The 21,725-nt window shown below is 38.7% G+C and overlaps 2 protein-coding genes across 9 annotated transcripts in view; both read left to right on the top strand.

Annotated features, from left to right (window-relative positions):
* creb3l2 (cAMP responsive element binding protein 3-like 2) overlaps positions 1-14,715 on the top strand; it is a 29,814-nt gene extending 15,099 nt beyond the window's left edge. The window contains exons 2-12 of one of the 2 annotated variants that reach the window (XM_078242496.1): positions 2,539-2,782; positions 4,124-4,341; positions 4,432-4,510; positions 4,866-5,068; positions 5,769-5,915; positions 6,394-6,452; positions 7,330-7,398; positions 10,205-10,304; positions 10,521-10,650; positions 11,640-11,877; positions 12,343-14,715. In XM_078242496.1, coding sequence (XP_078098622.1) covers positions 2,539-2,782; positions 4,124-4,341; positions 4,432-4,510; positions 4,866-5,068; positions 5,769-5,915; positions 6,394-6,452; positions 7,330-7,398; positions 10,205-10,304; positions 10,521-10,650; positions 11,640-11,877; positions 12,343-12,418 — 1,563 coding nt within the window. In that variant the 3' untranslated portion in view covers positions 12,419-14,715. The remainder of the gene's footprint in view (positions 1-2,538; positions 2,783-4,123; positions 4,342-4,431; positions 4,511-4,865; positions 5,069-5,768; positions 5,916-6,393; positions 6,453-7,329; positions 7,399-10,204; positions 10,305-10,520; positions 10,651-11,639; positions 11,878-12,342) is intronic. The other variant, XM_078242497.1, reaches the window with a different exon arrangement.
* Positions 14,716-18,014: 3,299 nt separating this feature from the next.
* Positions 18,015-21,725, top strand: part of dgki (diacylglycerol kinase, iota) — an 86,691-nt gene continuing 82,980 nt past the window's right edge. For 6 of the 7 annotated variants that reach the window (XM_078242874.1, XM_078242877.1, XM_078242878.1 and 3 more), the window contains exon 1: positions 18,016-18,497. In XM_078242874.1, the coding sequence (XP_078099000.1) occupies positions 18,280-18,497 (218 nt within the window). In that variant the 5' untranslated portion in view covers positions 18,016-18,279. Of the gene's footprint in view, positions 18,498-21,725 lie in introns of all 7 variants that reach the window. The other variant, XM_078242881.1, reaches the window with a different exon arrangement.

A 21,725-nucleotide genomic window follows, 5' to 3' on the forward strand; every position in this document is an offset into this window, starting at 1 on the left:
AATGAGCTGCTGCTGCAATTACATGGTGATGTCAAAGGTCATGTAAACCCACAAAATATGGTTTCGTTTTTTTTTAAAGATGGGTTCTGTATGTAATTACCCCTCCCTAAAACTACACCCTCTTTCTCTTTTACCATTATGATGTTTTTCTTCTCTGAAACCTAATCCGAATAAAAAAACAAACAGAATTGTACAAAATATCCTCATAATATGAACCAGTAAATACTAAAGATCTTTTAGCTTCTAGATAAGCGAGTTATAACATACTCAGGGCCATACTTCTGTTTATTGTAAAAAAAATAAACTTAATTTTAGTTGTAGGAAGACATTTTCAAAAGATTTTTCTCCAAACTTGAAAATAATGCTCACTTTTAGTGAGTTAATTGCATTATAATTACTATCTTCGCAGCAAAACCCACAACTGTCAGCGTCTGAAAAGGTTTAATAATATCAGCAGCACAGTTTGATGTATACGATAGCTCTTGGTAACTGTAGTAACTGTGGTTACCAGGAGACACGGGGGGGGGGGTGTACTGTAATGTTTGCCCGTGATGTGATGGGTTTTGGCACGTGCATATTCATAGTGGCTAAAATATGGAAATGGTTCCATTCGCTGGATAAATGTGTAAAATGTTTATCTTCCCCCTCCTTGAGTAGATTCATGGTCTGCAGTCGGTGTTTGAGTCACACACACACACACACACACACACACACACACCCCCAGGCCTGAAACCGGCCTTATAGGGTAGCATGAGGTGGCAGGAGTGTGCTGCTGTGTTTATAGAGTTAGGAGGTCATTTCACTGAATGTGTGTATGTTTTTGTGTGATAGAAAGTGCTTGAAGCCTCTCGGCCTGTAATTGAATCCACATGTTTGCCATTTTCGGCCGTCCACCCTTCTCCTGTTTCCTCCATCTTGATTTCACTCCGTCTTTATCCATAGGCCTATGTCCCTACATCTTTTGTCATTCCTCTTTTGTCTGATGATACCTAACTTGCCTAACTTTGTGTGAACTAGATTTTCTTTTCTTTCCTTCCCTTCCCTTTTCTTTCCCTTCCTTTCCTTCTTTCCTTCCTTTTCCTTTCCTTTTTATCCTTTCCTCTCTTCTCCTTTCCTTACTTTTTTGTCCTTTCCTTTTTTTCAAATTTAATTTCCTTACCTAGTTTCTATCCTATCCTTCCTTTCTTATTTCCTTTCCTTGCATTGTTTCTATTTGCTTTGCTTGCATTGTTTCTTTCCTTTTTTTCCCCTGTCCTTCTTTCCTTCATTCTTTCTTTTTCCTTCCTTTTCCTTTCATTCCATTCCTTTTCTCTCATTTCCTTCCTTTCTTTATCATTTCCTTTTCTTGCTTTCCTTTTATTTCCTTTTTCTTTGCATCGTTTCTTTCTTTTGTGTCCTTTTTTTCCTTTCCTCTTCTCAGTCAGTGTCACAGTTTCATGCGTGTTTGATTTAAATTGTTTATCCCCTCCTCGTTGGCTGAGCCCAGACTTCTCCCATATGGCCAATATTTCATTGGACACATTCAGCGTATTCTGCCCGGCAACAGAATTTGAGCAGCTGAAGTTACATCAGAAAATATTTTAACATTGGGGGGGCGATGAGTTCGAGTGAGGACAGGACTTTCATTCTGTTTCATTCTGACTTTCATTCTGTTTTTATGTGAATGTCAGACCTTTACATCATAAGATTGTGCCGTTCCAATGATTAGTTACCTCTTACTCGTATTAGACGTATTTAAATATTGTGTTACCTAAAGGCCAAAAATGAAGCCAACGTGGTGAGAGTTGTTCACTTATTTCTAATAAAAGTGAACTTTTCTTAGAACAGAGGACTGTTAGTCGGACAGAGCAAGACATTTGTCAACAAATTGTGACGAACATTTGTCACTTTTTACTAACATTTTGTCGACGACAATCAAGAAAATATATGTGAAATATAAGCTTGTGATGATTTGCTGGCTGCTCAACAGTAATTAGAGGGATCTCTCTACCAGTTTCATGCTCGCTAATGTTCACACAGGAACTGTATGTCAGTTATATTATCAACACATCACCTGCAGGGCCTTTTGTTTATGTTCGTCACAACACCTGAACATGGAGGACACATCTGAACGCTCAGCTTGTTGAGGGATGGAACAAAAAGATAAAGAGCAAGAAAGAAGAATGCAGCAGCGGGAATGTAGTGGAGGAGGACGAAGGGGGGGATGAAAAAGGAGGGCTTGTCTGTTAACTTTTTCACCACACTGAGATTCACACACGCACACACACAGAATAAGAAACAGTGATTGGAAACAGTGAAAGACAAGTTTATAATTGGCTGCTTCAGTGTTCCCTGAGGGAGAGCAGAGGAAAACTTCAAGGAAAGGTGGCAATAAAAAGATCTAGCAGTCTATAATTACAGGGCCGGCTGTCACAGACTCTAACTGAGTGGCTTTATATAATTATCTTGTCTGTCTCCTCGACTCCGCTGGCTTCAAATTGATATTTTATGCTTGCATTAAATAAGATATTCATAGTGTTTTCTTCCTCCTTTGTGCAGCACTTCTCCGAGCTCCTCGATGATCTGTCCCAGGATGCTTTGCTGGGCCAGCTGCTCAGCGACCCCTTCCTGTCCGGGGTGAGAGGCGGAGTGGAGGCCATGGAGGGGGAGGACGGGAGCGACCTGTCCCCGTCTTCCCCTCTTCCCCCGCACATCACGGCTGAGCACAGCTACTCGCTCTGCGGGGACAGCCGCCCACAGTCGCCCCTGTCGCACCTGACCGGAGAGCAAGGCAGCGATGCCGGTGAGACGCAGATCATTATAGTATCTTAATAATGCACGTTAAAGATATTGCTGTGTAACTGACATTACGGACTGTATAAGTTTGCTGATTTCAGTGGTGGAAAGTATATTTACTCAAGTACTGTTAAGTACAATGCTTAGGTACCTGTACTTTACTTGAGTGTTTCCATTTGATTTCACTTTATACACTTAGACTTGTTTACTCCTCTGCATGTATCAAACAGATAAAGCTTCTTGTTACTTTACAAAATATGATGAATATAACCTGATAAAATACCAAATATTGTTAAAGGACAATTCCGGCGCAAAATGAACCTAGGGGTTAATAACACGTGTACCGAGTCGACCGTTCTTTGGGATATGTTTTGATGGTAATCGAATGCGTCTCTAGCTTGAAACAAGCTAGCGCGAACCGCTGATTAGCTTAACGCTAGGCTTTCGGGGCACTGGTAGAGTAAAAATAAATCGCTATTTTATACCACTAACAAGGCTCAAAATAGCACCATACTTCCACGTTAGCATAATGAGGGTCCCTACATGTAAACCGAAGCATTGAGAACTTTGTAAGTGTACAGACAGTTTATTAAAAAGATAGTTTATAAAGACATTACCTTCGGGTATACAGGTGGTTCGACTGGTCAACTGTTTTCCCAAGATGGCGCCTGCCTGTATACCTGAAGGTAATATAAAATTGCGATTTATTTTTACTCTACCAGTGCCCCGAAAGCCTAGCGTTAAGCTAATCAGTGGTTCGCGCTAGCTTGTTTCAAGCTACAAACACATTTGATTACGTAAAACATATCCCAGAGAACGGTTGACTTGGTACACGTGTTATTAACCCCTAGGTTCATTTTGCGCCAGAATTGTCCTTTTAAAGATTAAAACCAGTGTTTTCAAACTTTTTGGCTTGTCACTTCTTTTATAAAAGCAGACATTTCGCCTACAAACTTCTCTTATACTTTGTACAATACATGGATTTTTACCCGTGCATTTATTTTTACATTATTCTTTCTCTTTAAATATGTGTATATATAATATATATATGCACACCACAAATTCACCACAAATTCAGTAAACCGAGAAGGAACACAGTCAAATGTATCTACCAACCAAAATCACTTAATACAATGTAAGTGAATGACAGTGTGCAGGATTTCTTCTCAGTTAAAAGATTATAAAGTGGAAATAGATTTTTTTTTTTAAACATAGGCTATAGAACATCTGAGTCCTTTAAAATGGAGAGATGTATTTCAGATGTTGGTCGAGGCATAAAAATTTATAAAAAGGAGTCCATTTAAAATCACAGAAACACTAACAGGAGTCCATGTTGCTTCTTGTGCAGCAGAGTCTGATGGGGACTCAGCTGATTGGCCCATGGAGCAGGAGGACGCCATTGACAGCATCCTGTGTGAGACTCCTTCCCTCCTCCCCAACCTCTCTCTCTCTCTGGCCTCCAGCGCAGGACCCCAGGCTCCTGAGGGCCCCGCTGTGGCCCCCGACGCTGCCGCCAGCCCAGCTCATACCACAGTCAGCAGCCACAACCAAAGCAAAGGCCTCAAGGTGAGCGCTCAGGGTGATGATAAGGATGAAAACGGATATTTTTGGTGATTTTTTTTTTTCACTGTTTGTAACCCTGTCTTCTTTCTACAGATCAAAGAGGAGAACGTCATCCCCCAGATTAAACTGGAGCCTCATGAAGTGGACCAGTTTCTCAATCTTTCACCCAAAGGTCTGAATTTAAATGTTTCCCCCCTCTCTTCCTCTTCCTCTTACTGTTGCATGTCAGTCATCTAATGCTAGAAGGACCCCTGCTGGCCATTTGTTGTTACCTCATAATGTCCTCACACTGCAAATAAGTTGATACTACAGTAGTTTATTTTAATGCTACGATCAGCAATAAGACTTTGCAAAGGCATCTGTGTCCAGTTGCACAAAGCTTTTTTTAATCAAGACTGTCATCAAAAAATGCACTTTGATGTCCTCTGAGAAAACCTCACTCAACAATAACTTCATATTTCATCCTGAAATACATTTGAATACGTTTTAGTCTTAAAAAAAAGTCCCTCATAACAATCATCTTTCAGGTCTGGAGTCGCTGCAGATGCCTCCCACTCCTCCCAGTTCCCTCAGCAGTGACTCTGAGGGCAGTCAGAGCCCCGTCCACGCCCCGCCCGGCCTGTCCTGCCCCACCTCCCCCACCAGCCCTCCTCCATCCCAGGCCAGTCTGAAGGTGTCACCTCGCGCGGCTTCCTCGCTGTCCAACTCCCCTCTGCTCACCGCTGCTCATGTAAGTAACATCTGATGTCATTTGTATAGTTGTTAGTTTGCTTCCTTTTTCTACCCATCACTCAAAACGTCTCGCATTTTATTACATAGTAGTCTATATCGACGACGTTTCACTTGTTGTTCAGGTGCCACCGGAAATTCCGCCAGATGTCCGTCACCTTCTGCTTTCTTTGTGTTGGCGTTCTAAACTCTGGTGGATTTCTGAGGACTATGGTTAACTGCTCCTCAGATCTCTGCAGGGTAAATCCAGACAGCTAGCTAGACTATCTGTCCAATCTGAGTTTTCTGTTGCAAGACTGAAAACTGTTGAACGTACACATGTTCCACTAAAACAAGTTCCTTCCCGAGGCTATTTTCTGTCCGGCGCTTAGCTCCGCCCAAGACGATTGTGATTGGTTTAAAGAAATGCCAATAAACCAGAGCACGTCTTTCTCCCATCCCGGAATGCTGTGTGGACTAGCCAGACCCTCCTCTGCAGCGCTGTGGAGGAAGGTCTGGCAATGCGAGACTAATTATATATAAACAGCCAAAAAAGCTATTAATATTATGTTCCAACATGAGACGACACTTATTTAGAGTTATTTACCGGCTAATAATAAACTGTATTTCAGTGAACCATCTTCCATCTTCACGTTGAGAACTGGCTTCAACAAAACATTTTCTGGGTCATAACGATTGAATTTCTCTTTTTGTGTGTGTAGAAGCTGCAGGGGTCGGGCCCGTTGATGCTGACGGAGGAGGAGCGTCGTACGCTGGTGGCTGAAGGTTACCCAGTCCCCACCAAACTGCCGCTCACCAAATCTGAGGAGAAGGCGCTGAAAAAGATCCGCAGGAAGATCAAAAATAAGGTACAGACTGATATATCAGGCCAGTATATCGATAGCCATATTATTATTAATAAACAACCAAAACAAGTTATCAATTACAGTCACTTAATGTGAATCAAATGTGGTGATACATTTTCATTCAATGGAGTTGCTGCTCTTATAAGAATAGAAGGGATGAAAAAAAGCAAATCATTGGGAGAGATATTGTCATTCAAGCACCTATCCTTAGAAAAGTGTGTAGAGTTATTAAAGAAATGCTCCGATGAAAGATTGAAACATGACTTTTTTTACTGAAAGTAGTGACAGAAGAATCTAGTATTCACAAATGTTCCTCTTCTGTGTGCACCTGTTTTTATCAACCCTGACATGAATAGATTATAGGAGGTCATGTTTTAAAAATAAAGCTGAATAAAACCTCAATACTGGTTGAACTCTGTAACACGACATGAGGTAAACACACGTGCTTCTTCTTCTCTAAATGTATTTTTCTTTGTTTTAGATTTCGGCTCAGGAGAGTCGCAGGAAGAAGAAAGAGTACATGGACGCTCTGGAGAAGAAGTAAGTCCTCCTCTTCTTCTTTATTCTATCATCATAGCACAGAGACTGGGACATTCAAATAACTATCGCTCTGTAAAAAAACACATTTGGCTTTTGCTGCTTTTGTTGCTTTTCTGCTCATTTCATTTATTAGTGTCTCGTTTGGATTTACTGCAACTCCATTACTGAATTTCTTTCATTGAACACATGAAATAGTTCTGTATTCTGTATTTTCAAATATTTACAGTATTTCATATATTATGAGCAAACCTTGAACCAAATATATTTATTATATATATATATATATATATATATATATATATATATAATTTTTTTTTTTGAACATTTGTTTTTATTATTGTTTATCTCGAACAATCGACAATGTTGCAAAAAAAAATTAAAACCCCAAAATTCAAACGCAAACAATCAGAATTTACCAAAGACACAAAAAAAAATAATAAAAAGTATAAGTAAGGCTTTTAGTAAGTAGTAGTTGTGTGACAATTTCCCTCTCCTCCTCCTGTTTCTATGTAACCTTTTCTGATTTTACTGTTTTCTATGTTTCATTCTTTTTATTGTATGTTATGTTGTTTTATTCTTGGTTCTTGATGTAAAGCACTTTGGATACCTCCTGGTTGCTGTAAAGTGCTATATAAATAAATGTTGATTTATTGAAATATATTATTGTAAGGTTGAAATGAGGCTTTGTGCATGTGCGTAGAATAAAATCGAGAGAAATTTTGTCAGCTACAAAAACGGCAACTACAAATGTAATGAGAAACATATTTTTTTTTGTTTTTTTTTAAATCTGAAATATATGCATCTAGTCATGCTACTGTAGATGGATACATAGAAAATGTCCAGTCACTGATCCTGCAGTACTCCTGTCTGACCACAGGGTGGAGACCTGCTCCAACGAAAACAACGAGCTGCGCAGGAAAGTGGAAACTCTGGAGTGTACCAACAAGTAAGAACGACACAGTCGTCAGATTATACACACATACATATTAATACACTCACTGCACATGTGATTGACTTCATATAAAGGTCCTGAAACATGTGTTTTAGACTCTCCACCCATTAAATTCAAGTAGTTCTGATTTTGGAGTAAGAAGAGGTTCAGGTAACAAAAAGATTGTTTAATAGGTAGAGAGCATCTATATATTCCTACATATCTGTATCATATCAACAATAAAATACATCTAGTAATAATTATAATAGTTATTAATAATAATTTTATCTTGTTTTCTTGCATGAAAACAGCCTCAGGTAACACTACAATGCAGTGGTGGAAAGTACATTTACTCAAGTATTGTTTAAGTACAATTTTGAGGTACTTTACTTAAGTGAATCCAATTTATACTTATATTTCACTACATTTCAGAGGGAAATGTTGTTTTTCACTTTATTAATTGAACTGCTACAGTTACTTTGACTTTACATACAAAACATATGATCAGCTTATTAATTATGATGCATTGTTATCGATTAAAGGTCCACACAACCTCACAGCTGTTTTAAGTTACTTTGCTGATAAGACCGATTCAGGTTGGAGTTGTACTTTATCATTATGTATTTATTGTACTTAACAATGATAACGATGTACCAACATTTAAAATAACAGTAGAGCCGCTGAAGTTTTTACTATTTAATTATCTTGTTCACACAAACCTGTGTGTACAAATTATTATCTTGTGCACATAAGATTAAAAAAAAAATCTTTTGTGACCTCGAAGGCTGCCAAAACACTGAAACACTCTGAAAAGAGCCATTTTGCATTGTGAGTACTTTTACTTTTGATACTTTAAAGGTGCTCTAAGTGATGTTGGGTGACGTTACTTCTTGTTGACATGTATTTTCAAACAAAATGAGGCTAGCTCGCCCCTCCCTCCTCCTCATCCCGTCCCCCCCCCCTCCCTTCCGCACACTAACCCCCCAACCCCCACCCCCAAATCCTTCTTGTTGGTTATTGGCTGGAACGCTGGAAGACTATTATGTTTGGTGGTGCAGGTTGGCCAGTTTGTTTTTGTTGGCGTTTGTGGAGCCTGGGCTGTCTACAGAGACCGCGTTTTTTTACGGTGTGTTCAGGGGACAGGCAGCTAGCGGATAGTGAGGAGATGTTTGCTGTATGTGACAAAAAATGTTGTAGCCTAAAAAACGCGTGACGTCGCTTAGAGCACCTTTTCATTTTTGCTGGTAATGCTTTTACTCAAGTAGAATTTCAAATGCAGGACTTTTTTTTTTTTCCACCACTGCCACAACGTCTCTGTACTCTGAGATTAATGTAACTCTTTTTTGTTGTTGTTACTTGTGACCTCTCTTTTCCTGACTGATTCACCTGACCACTTTTTAGTTTTTAGAAAAAGACGAGAACTCTACAGATTCTGTCAGCGGTGACACAGATGTGCGAGCTGCAGGAAAGGTCTCAGTCACAATGATTCAACAGTGGTGGTGACAATCAAAACACCAGGAAGTTAAACAAGGGAGGATTCAGTTCTGAAAATGAAAATGTCACTCTGAATCCAACCCTGTCACATCCTCTGGGATTTTACTTTCAAACTTTAATATACCATTTCTAAACCAAGGATTTGTTTTTATCACACATGGTGTAGCTGAGAGGATCAGGGAGGGAGGATGTGTCAGGAAACATTGAATTTTATTATTGAATCAAAAGCTCCCTGTAGATCTGTTCAAAAGCAATTTTGCACCCATGCATAATCATGCGGCTATTTGAATGTAAAATGCTCAAGCTGCTTCAATTTAGACTGTGTTGTTCGCTCTTGTTCTGCATGGATGAACTGTGTGTGTGTGTGTGTGTGTGTGTGTGTGTGTGTGTGTGTGTGTGTGTGTGTGTGTGTGTGTGTGTGTGTGTGTGTGTGTGTGTGTGTGTGTGGGTGGTGCACCCAGTGAGTGCAGTGTATACATCTGACTGGAACACAGCTGTTTTGGGTCTTGTTTTCCACTCAGTGGTTAAAGTGGGCTTTCTGTCTGAAAGTTAAATGAACCAGTTGTGTGTGTGTGTGTGTGTGTTTAGTGTGTGTTGATGCTGGTGCAACTGGACAGTGTGCATGTCTTGTTAAGCTGCCCTTTTAACGAAGCAAACAACGGAACAAATCCTTTGACGGATGCTGAATAAAAGACATTAACTCTGAACAGTTTTGTTCCTGTTTATACGCGTTGTTTTATTTACATATTAACAGCGGTGAAAGAAGATCTTTTACTTGCAGTGAAGTAATACTCTGCTACAAGTAAAATCATTCAGTATGTTAGTTACTGTAAGTAAAAGAACCAAAAATATTAGCATCAAAATATATTTAAAGTACCAGAACTAGTCATCATAATGCAGAATGGCCCATTTTGGAATCATATATATATATTAATATATGATTATATATTTTGTATTATCAATCTGAATCTGCAAAGTACAGTAACTATCAAATAATTGTAGTGGAGTAAAAGCTAAAATATTTCCCTCTGAATTGTAGTTGAATATCAGTATAACGTAGCAGAAAATGACGGTGTTGTATAGCAATGGAAAATGTAGATCTTTTACTAGAGGAAAAGTTGTACAAATAAAAAAATTGTGAAAAGTGCTTTGACAAAACTGCGAAAAATATTTACATCAAAATATGTCAATTCTTGCACAGAAGCACCAACTAGTACTCCACATTTGAAGTTGTTGTGGACTGTTGTGTTGTGTTGTGTGTGTGTGTGTGTGTGTGTGTGTGTGTGTGTGTGTGTGTGTCTAACCTGTGTGTATGCTTCCTCCCCAGGTCTCTGCTACAGCAGCTGCAGTCTCTGCAGGCGGTGGTGGCCGGCAAAGTCCCCAAGTCCTGCAGGATGGCAGGCACCCAGACATCATCATGCCTAATGGTACTACTGTGTGTGTGTGTGTGTGTGTGTGGGTGTGTTTGTGTGGGTGTGTGTTGTGTGTGCTAACAGGAGATTGTGGTGGTGAAACACTGATTAAAATATTAAATTTGAAACATCTGCTTCCATCATTCATTAGCAGCTTAGCATTTATAATTTATCTCTCTCTCTCTCTCTCTCTCTCTCTCTCTCTCTCTCTGTGTGTCTTTCTTTCTGTAGGTGGTCGTGTTGTGTTTTGCTCTGTTTTTGGGGAGTTTCTACCCCAGCAGTTTGACTCCGTGCTCCACCATCACTGAAACTGGCCTCACTTCTAAACAGCTGGCTGTCAAAGAGTCCTACACAACCACAGGTAATTAAACTATACACTCTATAAACTTTCTAAGGTGATGTTACTGACTGGTTGTTGTTTAAAGCTTGTTGGGCGGCCTCCAAGTTGTGAAAAATGTTCTTATTTATTAAGATTCACACCTGATGATGTCTGAACAGCCTCTCCTTTATTGCAGGAAGAGACAAATTAAAGGTGAAATGTCATCTTATAGTCCCATATTGTGAAAAGTGAGATTTCTATGTCTTTTGGGATTTATAAAGCAGGTCAAGGTGCTATATAAATACTGTGACAATACCAGAACGCTCAATCCACAGAGAAATGAGCATAATATGGGACCTTTAAGTGGAAGAAACTTCAACATTAACAAGCGATCACAATTATACAAACATTTTAGCTATGCACCCTTCAGTCAACATTCAACTATGCACCCTGAGACTGGCTATCAAATAGTTATTGAAAGTAGACTTTTAGACAGTTTTCAGCTAAACTGACCTTTCCTGCTGTTTCAATTGTAATGAATCATTACATCATTAGTTCCCGACTATAAAACTGTGCAGGCCCATTATAACCTCGCCAATAATCAGATTCCACCTACAACACTGCTATGAGAGCTACAGAGCTACTGATTAGAAGAGTTGACCTTTCACTACATCCTCTTTACTACCTCCCCCCCCCCACACACACACACACACACACACACACACACTTTTAATAGAGACCAGATATAATTTTCTTAACAATCAAATCCAGTTTCCGGTCCAATCCTGCCCACACAAACAAACACACAGGCAGTTTTTCAAAAGGCAGAAAATAACATAAAAAGTGTGTGTGGGGATAGTGTGTATTTGTGTGTGGTTCTCCCATGCATGACTGGTGCCACTGGTGTGTGTTCAGTCTGAAAAGGTTGAAAAATGTTATTATCCTGTTCAAGATACAGAGAGCAGTTTTTCCTCAAAGAGTAATATATTAAAATAAAAAAGATAATTAAAATTTCTTTTTTTCTTTTTTAGTGAAGTCGAGGAATCTGTTATCAACGTTCGAAGACGAGCAGCCACACCTCCTCGGTTTAGGCGGGGAATATCCCGCCCAATGGGAGGACACGTCGGCCGTTGTCATGGCAGTGTGGCGTCGCTCAGAGCAACAGAAAGTGGCGGTGGTGGAGCCCAACATGGTGGAAACACACCCACCCTTCAGAAATAAAAGCAATGAGACGCAGACATCAAAAAACCTGCTGCTGGACCTGCAAAGGTAAACACACACAAGCTTTACAGTTATTTAGAATATTACAGAGGAAGAAGTGGCTAGCATGAGCAGTGATAGCAGCAATAGCTGAACACACGAAGAAAACAGACACTCAACAGTCAAACTGCAGTTGAACAGGAGCCAAATCAGACTTTTTCCGATGATATGAGACATTGTTTTTTCCACCAATGAAAGTCTTGAAAATTACAAAAAAAAAATCACAATAAAAAAAAAAAAAAAAGGTTTAGGATGCCCTTACATATGTATTTAGCCCTGAATGTAACTTAAAACTCTGACAAGTAGTTTAAATAATCCCTTGTTATAATAAAAATCTGGATGACATTTGTTTCCCTGGTCTCACTACACAAAGAGATACTTTGCTGATTTAAATCTAGCTCTGTGTCATCTTAGTGTGGGAAGTGACATATTGTTTCATGTTGTCTGAACACACCTCTGCTCGTTGCCTCTCAGGTCTCTGGAGCAGAGGACGAAGGAGAGCAGCAGTAAAGTGATAGAGCTGGAGCGATCGGTCAACGAGACCTCCTGAGGTTCAAGTCAACACCCACCCTAAACGCCCCTCCATCCCGGGACCCCACCTCCCTTACACCCCATGATGACTTTTGACCTCCCCCCCTGTAGAGCACGGTTCAGTGTCCTGGAGCAAACCTCATACAGTAGTTCCCACTACTGATTGTTCCATCTCTGCTTAATCAGATACACTGTAATAGTAGTAATAATAATAATAATAATAATAATAATAATAATAATTTCAAAGAGGCACTGGTTGCCTGGTTGTCTTAAGTAAAGTTGCACTGAATTATTCTTACATGAGTCAACTTATCAGTTGTATCTGTTGTCTTAATTGACCTGGCTTGAATCACGTTGAGATAAATTCAAATAGATTTATTTAATGATGCAGCGTGGCATTTATTCCAGTGGAAAGTTTATTAAAATATGACACGTGAGGCTTTTTACAGGACACTGAAAGAGAACCTTTGTATTTATAGAAACCTTGTTTGTTTTGTTAAAGTTATTGCTTTTTGTAGTTCTTTTAATGTTTTTATTCCATTCCAGTAATGCATACATCCCATTTTGATACTTGTTTGTGTTCATGTTGTATTTTCTTTTTTTTTCTATTTTATTGTACTCTTTTATATATTGTTATTGTTATATATTTTCTTCAGTTGACTTGACATTTCAAATATAGAGGGCTTAACTTGGGGGTTCCTGCACTCATTTGAAAAAAAGTTTCAAAATCTTTATGTGTTGATGTAAAAAGTTCAACATCATATTTGGGATGTTTATAGGTGTGCTGATCAATCTGGAGGGGACTATTGTTTTTGTCAGGTTGCTCTTATAGCTTTTGTGTGCAGTTGAGCAGCAAACTACACCTCCTTTAAGAATAGTTGGACATTTTAGGACACATCCTTTATTTGCCTTTTTGTGGAGCGTTAGATGAGAAGATTGATACCACTCTCAGATTTGTATGGTAAAAAATGAAGCTACAGCCACCAACCAGTTGGCTTAGCTTAGCATAAGACTGGAAACATAGGTAAACAGCTCTTTTATGTCCAAAGATTAAAAAAAAACAAAAAAACACCTACCAGCACCTCTAAAAGTCACTAATTTCCAAATGAGATTTGAGATATTCATTTGTGAGCTTTAGAGGTGCTGGTAGACAGGTTTTGTTACCTTAGACAGAGCTATGCTAGCTGTTTCCATGCTAAGCTAAGCTTAGCGCCTGCTGTCAGTAGCTTCATATTTATTGTACAGACGTGAGTGGTATCGAGCTTCTCGTCTAACTCTGGGCAAAAAAGTGAAAAGGCATATGTCCCCAAATGTCAACCTTTGTCTTAAAAAAGTGTGATGGAACCACAGAATGAACTTTCTGCAACTGTATTTGGCCTTTAATCCTGCGATGCTTTTGCCTTAATCACTTTTACTGTCAGCTCCAAGAGTCTTTATTTGCTATTTTTCAGCATTTGCCAAAAAACTTTCTTCCCCGACATGAAAAAATGTATCTATTTTTGTAACTATAAGTTGTTAATAAATAAGCAAGTCTAAATGTGTCTGGGATCTGTAGTTTATAAACCAATCCATAATTCATTCAGAGTTTATTTTGGATGCAATGTTGTTGATAAATTATAAATGTAGCTTCACAGTTTGTCCTGACTTTCTGTTGGGTTTACTTTGTTAATTACAGGTCATGGCTTTAAAAGTCTTAATTGTCTACTTCAAGTGTATTACAGATGGATTCTTAAATTTCTGAGCTTTATTGAAACATGTTATTTCATGTATTACAGACCTCTTGTGTTCCAGGTCTGTGCATCCATGTTGTAAATACAAACACATTTGTTAAAAATGAAATAGTATTAAGTAAATTAAGCCCAGAAACATAAGAAATTGTGACTCACACTGTGAGGATGAGTCCAAGTGTCAACAGAAATAGATCCCAGTCCTGTTTAGAGACTAGAAAACAATATTTGTATATCCTGGTCTCATATTTTAAGCTTTGTAGATCAATCAGTGGCTACATTGTCAAAGATGTATTGTTAAATCTGTATGTAAGGACGCATTGATGATAGTCTTTGCTCCAGCCACAGCAACTTTCCTCACTCACTGCTGAGTCTATAAATGGGAGAGATCATAGGAAACACAAGATATTGATTTTATTCTGACATTTGTATGGAAAATTCTCTTCTACTTTAAACTAGCAGCCAGTGGATAGTTTTTCTTTTCCAAAATCAGATTTAATTTCCATGTTGCTTCTTTGTAAAGCCACTCCTGTCTTTTTGCTTTCAAATGAATATAGTATTTTCCTTAGTAAAACCGTATTTTCTGTGATTGTGTGTGGTCTGTTTATGGTCAACTGTTGATATTAGAGACAAGGTCGTAGCACAAAATTCTGGGCCCTGTTGAAAGGCATTTTCTATGGGCACCTCCCCGCATCCACAGCTATTCATTCTAGCATCTTTTTGTGCCCTCCTCACTTGAGGGCCCTGCGTACTCAGTCCCCTTTTTCCCCCCAGTCCGACGTCCCTGATTAGAGAAGACAGAAAGCCAGGAAAAACAAGCTGTTATAGTATTTTTTGAGCTGGGGATACTGTAATGTTAGGCCTACATATTGGACAAATAATAATGCCATTAGACTTGCCATGGTACAAGTAATATAATGGTAATACAATGGTGAGCGACAAGGCACAAACATTTTGGTATAACAATGGTGCATGATGTCACATTTTTGCTTACAGTGAAATATTGTGTATATATATTATAATAACTTTATCTCTAGCGTCATCATCAGGTCAACATTCTAGCTTGTCCAATGTTTTGGTTTATGACCAAATACCTGCAAAACGAATGATATTCAGCCTCAGCTGTACTTTTTAATTCAGTGCTAATTAGCCAATGTTAGCATGCTAGCATGCTAAACCAAGATGGTGAACATGGTAAACATTATACCTCCAAAACATCAACATGTTAGCATTTAGCTCGAAGCACTGATATGTTTAAGTACAGACTTGTAAAGCTACTAGCATGGCTGCAGACTCTTTTTATTGTTACCGTAAGAGCTGGTTTCTTTATAGTTATTTTAAATACAAACAGTTACTTTTTTACATTAAGTAGAAACGTGCAAAATAAGTGCAGCAACTGCTTAAAATATAATGTTTACTTCAGCGGATGACAAATAGTTGTTGCTAGCTTCAAAGCAGTTTCTGTGCAACTTTAAATGAAGTTAAGGCTAAACTCCATAGGACAGACAGGCGTCTCAGGGTTAACACAATGGCCTACAGAGGAGTTTATATCTCCTCCATTATGACAAGGTTCCTGAAATAGATCAGCAGCAGCACCTCATAATTAGTTGTGCGAATTGCTCTGACAGTACCAAGACAGATACAGACAATACACAGTCCCACAACTTCATAACAGTCCAGTCTCATAGTAACGCAGCAACAATAAATTCCATTACCGCTCCAGTTATGGTGCTTCGTGTTTGTAATAAAATTGATAACAGAACAGGCTTTCTAAACTGTGTGATGAAACATTTGTAACAGTCAGTATCAAGGAGCTGCGATCTGATTTCACAGGATTGCTGTAGTTTCCATGCGAACACCTAATTAGTTAAGAAATGAAAAAAATCTTTTAATAGGGGCATATAGAAAATGTTTCATTGTGTTCTGCCTTTGTGACCATATGTGAGAGTCTGGTCTCATCACATTTAAAGATGGCTTCTAGACTTTTTTTTCTTCTTTTTCTAAAATGGTGGGTTTTTTCTTGACCCTCCTTCCTCTTCTGGAGAGGGCAATTGAAGCACATTTCTGCATCACAGTTATGAGCTATAAATCAAAATTATGAGATGCTAAATTAAATATTTTAATTACTAAGACAAAATGAAAAGATACAAAGTCAGTTATGAGACACGAAGTCCAAATGTTGACTTAGTTAGTCAAAAATATGATATTAAGTCAAAATAATGAGGTACAAAGGCAAAATGTTGACATATTAAGTTAAAATGATGTTGACCAAAAGGGTTTTAACAATGATAAATACATTCAACCAAAGTGAAGTTATGACAACTAGAATGACTGCATCTAAGTCTGTCATTTCAAATTTGTGCTTTGTTAAATTTTTCATGGTTGATAAATGCAGAGATTACAGACAGATGCTCTCCTGCAGAAAAAAGGTACATGAAGGTCAAACAATTCATCTCAGGTCAGTGATGACTTTATAAAACAGATGGCTCAGTGCAGTGAAGTGAAACAGGAGGACAGATGTGTCCTGATGTTTGACAGGAAGACCTACTGCTGCAAAGAATAAGCTCACACTTAATGAAAGGCATTGTGAGAATACTATCATCACTACGCAGCTTGTGTGTGTGTGTGTGTGTGTGCGTGTGTGTGATTAGTGTGTAAGAGTGAGATACTGAGAGGGTACGTGTTTGTGCGTACGTTCACCCTCTGCCCTACTTTCTGACTGATGATGCTGCAGAAAGGAGGAGGTGAGGGAATATCCCACAATGCCATGCTGCTCATCCCATGGGCCAGATGGATGGATGGACGGACACAGACTGATAAGCTTATAGATGGATGGGTGCTGCAGTTAGTTGTAGTCGGCACACACTGGACGTGTAAATTGTCGCCGCCCTCACAGCAGATCAACATGACAGGGTTTTTAAAACCTGTCATGTCGCACAAAGGATCAAATACACGATTTCCGGTCATGTATTTGAAAAATAAAAGCATTTTTAAGCTAACTATAGCGCACCCATCGTAATCAGCAAGCACTGATTACCAATAAATATACTAGGCCTATATTTATACAGCATATTGCATTTCGAAGAGTTTACTGTCTTAACTTAGTTGACATTAGTTAGACATAATTAAATCACTTAGTCTATTTATTGGATCAAATTCTGGTCTGAAAGATTTTGCTTCTTTAGTCTTTAGTTGTAACTCAGCTTTTTGTAAACCTGTAAAAAAAACAAAAACTCTAAAATTAACTAAAATTCAAGTTTTTGACTGTGTAGAAAAGATTTGTAGTTATCAAATTAGAGAATGTTTAAATAAAATGTGTGCACAAATTATATCAGTGGTGACGTTACAGAATGATGAGATGATGAAGTGATTTCTTATTCATCATCATTTTGTATTGAAATATAATAAGCAGATCAATAAAGTGTAAACATTGATAAAATACAAATAAACTGACAATGCCTAATATAGATAATATATCAAATCAAATGATAGTAATTTTAACATATAAAAGCATACACAGTATAGTGAAAGTCTTAGATAACTAGCTCCAGAACGAATCTAACAAATATATAAAATAAAATAAAAATGTATGTAATAATATAGACAGACAGACAGACAGATAGACACAGATAAATAGATAGATAGATAGATAGATAGATAGATAGATAGATAGATAGATAGATAGATAGCAATGGACAACTGCTTTTATGTCATGAAAATAATTATTTTCAGGCATAACCCTTTTTAACCAGTAGATACCAGTACACAAGTATACATATTTTCGCTCTGTCTTCTACACAGTAGTTAAATAGAGTAATTTTGGGAAAAGCTTTATTTTGAAGGTTAAGACGCTGCACCTCCTGCCTGACGTTGTTAGCTTGACGTAGCTCGCTTCCAGTTGGTTTGGAGCTCGTGAGGGCAGTTCGGTCTGTTGTCCAGGCGGCTGCGCGTGCTGCCGTGCCTGGCTGCAATATATAAAAGCGGTCAACGGTCAGAAATCACAACGCTCAAGCCGCTCAAAAACGTTAACGCTGTTGTATTTACTCCCCCAAAACCGTTCAATCTTCCTCTCCACCACCGGCACCTGTGCCCCCTCACAAGCCGGGAGAGAGGGGGGGTCCAGAGCGGGGCGAGACAGCAAGGACCGACCAGCATGGACCCCCAAGTGAAGGATCGATCTAGCCTGGCTGCAGGGGGCTTTAGCGGGCGCCTGGCCTCTCTTGGAGCCGACGGGGGTGACTCGGAGTCCGGAGCCGGCTCGGAAGAAACTGGCTGCTGCAGTGATACGTTCAGCAGTCTGCCCGACATGGAGCAGGAGACACTGGAAGAGAAATTAAGAGGACTGGCGTTCAGAAAACAGACCTCCTATCGGTGAGTGGGGAGCTGGGAGGATGCTTGAACAGGATACTGGTCAAAAGATATATGTTGGTGTTTGTATTCGTCTGTTATGAATGTTGCTAGCCCTCATGATTATTTTAAATAAGGCTAATGTCAGAATGTCATGTAGGCTAGCTAAAGCTTATAAACAGAAACAGGGCAGGACACAAAGAGAGTGAGGGATTATATTAGAGGTTATTTTTTTGCTCATTTTCAAAGCTAAATTCTTATATAGCTAAACACGTTCTGGGGTATGCTAGCTTGTCCAGGCTGGCCACATGATTGTCTGGTAACAGCCTCAACATGGTATTGATATCATACACAGCAGCATTTAAGCTCATGTCAGCACTGGATCAAGAACATTTTGCATATGCAACAATGCGTTTGCATTTCCTTGTGGTGTTGTAGCATGTAAAGAGGGTTAAGGGGAGGAGAAACAGTATTGATTTTTGGGCATTGTGTGTGTGTGTGTGTGTGTGTGTGTGTGTGTGTGTGTGTGTGTGTGTGTGTAAATGCCAGCAGCAGCCTGACACCCTGGTGTGACTGGCAGCTGCTGTTGATAGTGAAAACTGGCCTGAGACCAAACACACACACACACACACAAACACACACAAACACACAAACACAAACAAACTCAAATGTCACTGTTAGGAATGTGTGGCATCTGTCATTTCTCGTCTGTGGCTCTGATTGTGAATGTGTGTCAACCAAAATGATCTGCATTTGGAGGTCAAATCAATCATTTTAACTTGTTTGTGTCTGAATGACTCGTTCGGGGAACTGGCAAAGTAAAGCAACAGTTTGTGCATCTAAAATCTCCAAAATCCAAGTCAGGAATTGAATATTTGTTGATTTTTGACTCATCCTATGAGTAATATGGCAATAAGGTCATATACTTACCTGGTTGTATTTCAGACTTTAGTTGTCACTCTACATCTTTATCCATTTTGCCTTCATTTGAAAAATAAATCTGTAGTAGGGCTGCACGATATGACCTAAAATCAAAATTATTATTAATTGCACATTTTACCTCGATAACGATAAATGAACGAAAATGTCACTTTTTTGTGATTCGTTTTTTTCCCCGTCATAGTTCATTGGCAAGGTTTGTGTAAATAGGCTCAAATATTGAAGGTGAGATATTTTTCTAATTCAAAGTGCTTATTTTTGTGATTTTAAAATAATTGAAGGAAACACACAAAGCTGGAACTATTATGGCTATTTATTGAAAATGTATAAAATTGAAATGAAAGCACACATTGCTTGAAATGAAAATGTCTTGTGAAAAAAGTCACATTTCAGTTTGATAAAAATTATCAGAATTATCGTCATGGGAAAAATGTTGATAACAGCTTCAGAATTTCGATATCTATACATTTTCGATTAATCCTCCAGCCCTAATCTGTACTCGCTAAAACATGTGAAAAGAAGGGCTCATATTAGTTTTGCATATAGCATTTCATGAGTGCAATGCGATTAAAATATGCATTGTGTAAACACATTAAAACAGAATAAACTGACCATTTGGGAAGGAAATTCATCGCATTTGAAAAAGGGATGGGACAGTATAATCCTATTACAATCCATTTGACAGATGATAATTTGTCCGCATCATTATATTCATTTTTTTTGACGATCCATAGTCTTTTAAACGCCCACTTGAGCTACATGTACTGTAAGGCACATACATTACCAAGGGAAGTCTCACCATTCTTTCCCTTTTATTGTACCATCATTATAGAGTCTCTCTTCCTTTCTGTGTTTTCCCCGGGGGAAACCATCTTTGTTTAGGTGAGGTTTCCAGGAGATTGTGCATCATGGGGAGTGCCACAGCTGGTTTGCCCTGTCCAATTTTATAACCGCATGAGTGGTTTGTTCTGATAAATCTGTTGCCTCAGTCAAAAAAACAAACAGCAGTACACTGGTGACGGGATGGATTTGGTACATTGTGCATCATGTCGGAACCCTTTTCTAATTTATGCACACTGGAGTTAAAGGCTGACATTAGATGAAGACTTTTGTACAACCCACAGAGATGTTATATTATCATCTGACTCTCATAATATGTGCTGCAGAGTTTCAGCATGAATTCATGATGTTTCATTGATCGTCAAGAGATGAGTGAGACGTTTGGGATGTTTAGAAGTGCGCTGATCAATGTTCAGCTGCAGAAACACTTAAATATTTTAGTTTATTCTGGTAAACACTGACTGAAGTATTCTAAACCAGTCTAATACTAATGTTTGCAAAAGGTAAACCGTTCATATTTGACATGTGGGGAAGCTGTTAGCTATCCTTCAGACATTTGGATTTAGTTTTTCTCTGCATGATGGTCACTGATGAGTCACTGAGCCTTGCAAAACGACGTCTGTTTTAGTCTGGACGACATTTGTCTGGTTGCTCTTAAAGCTGTTGTAACAGCTGTTGGACCTGTTTGAATGTGTGCAGTCGAGCAGCAAACTACACCTCGAAAATAACTGACTTTCTTGCAGAGCGTTAGATGCGGAGATGGATACCACTCTCATGTCTGTACGATAGATGTGAAGCTACAGCCAGCAACGAGTTATCTTAGCTTAGCATAAAGATTGGAAACACGGGGAAACGGATAGCCTGGCTCTGTCCAAAGATAAATAAAATCAGCCCACCAACACCTCTGAAGCTCACTAATTCACACGCTGTATTTGTTTAATCAGTGGTTTGTGGTTGTGGTTTGCGGGGGCTCTGGAATAGGAAATTTGCACTTTGGATAAGAAGAAAAATACTGAAAGAATATTTTCCACCCATATCCCTATCTGCTCCTGTATCATTTCCCAGTCATTTTATTCAGTGCTCATGTACTCAACGTACTGTACACGGCTTCATTGGAAATCCCCAGTAGGATTAATTTCATTTGGAAAGAGAACATTTGGCTCATGTAACTGCAGCCATTGTTTGCTATTGTTCATACAAATGTATTTTGGCTAAATACAAGAAGAACATTTTACTATTAATGAAAAAGTGCACCTTCACTTATTTTTTATGGAGTTTTGTTACACTATTCGAGAGAATAGACTGTTCTGGACTATAATGGAAATAAGATTTTGGCATAATATTTATTAATTGTATATATGTAGTCTGGTACCTTTTTAGTTATGTCATAAATCTGTCTGTGTGTCTTTTTCCTGCACTTCTCTTCCATACATAACAATTATAGGGGCACGCAGGAGTGTAGATTACATGCCA

This window comes from Sander vitreus, chromosome 23 (genome assembly GCF_031162955.1).
Source record: "Sander vitreus isolate 19-12246 chromosome 23, sanVit1, whole genome shotgun sequence".
Taxonomy (NCBI): Eukaryota; Metazoa; Chordata; class Actinopteri; order Perciformes; family Percidae; genus Sander; species Sander vitreus.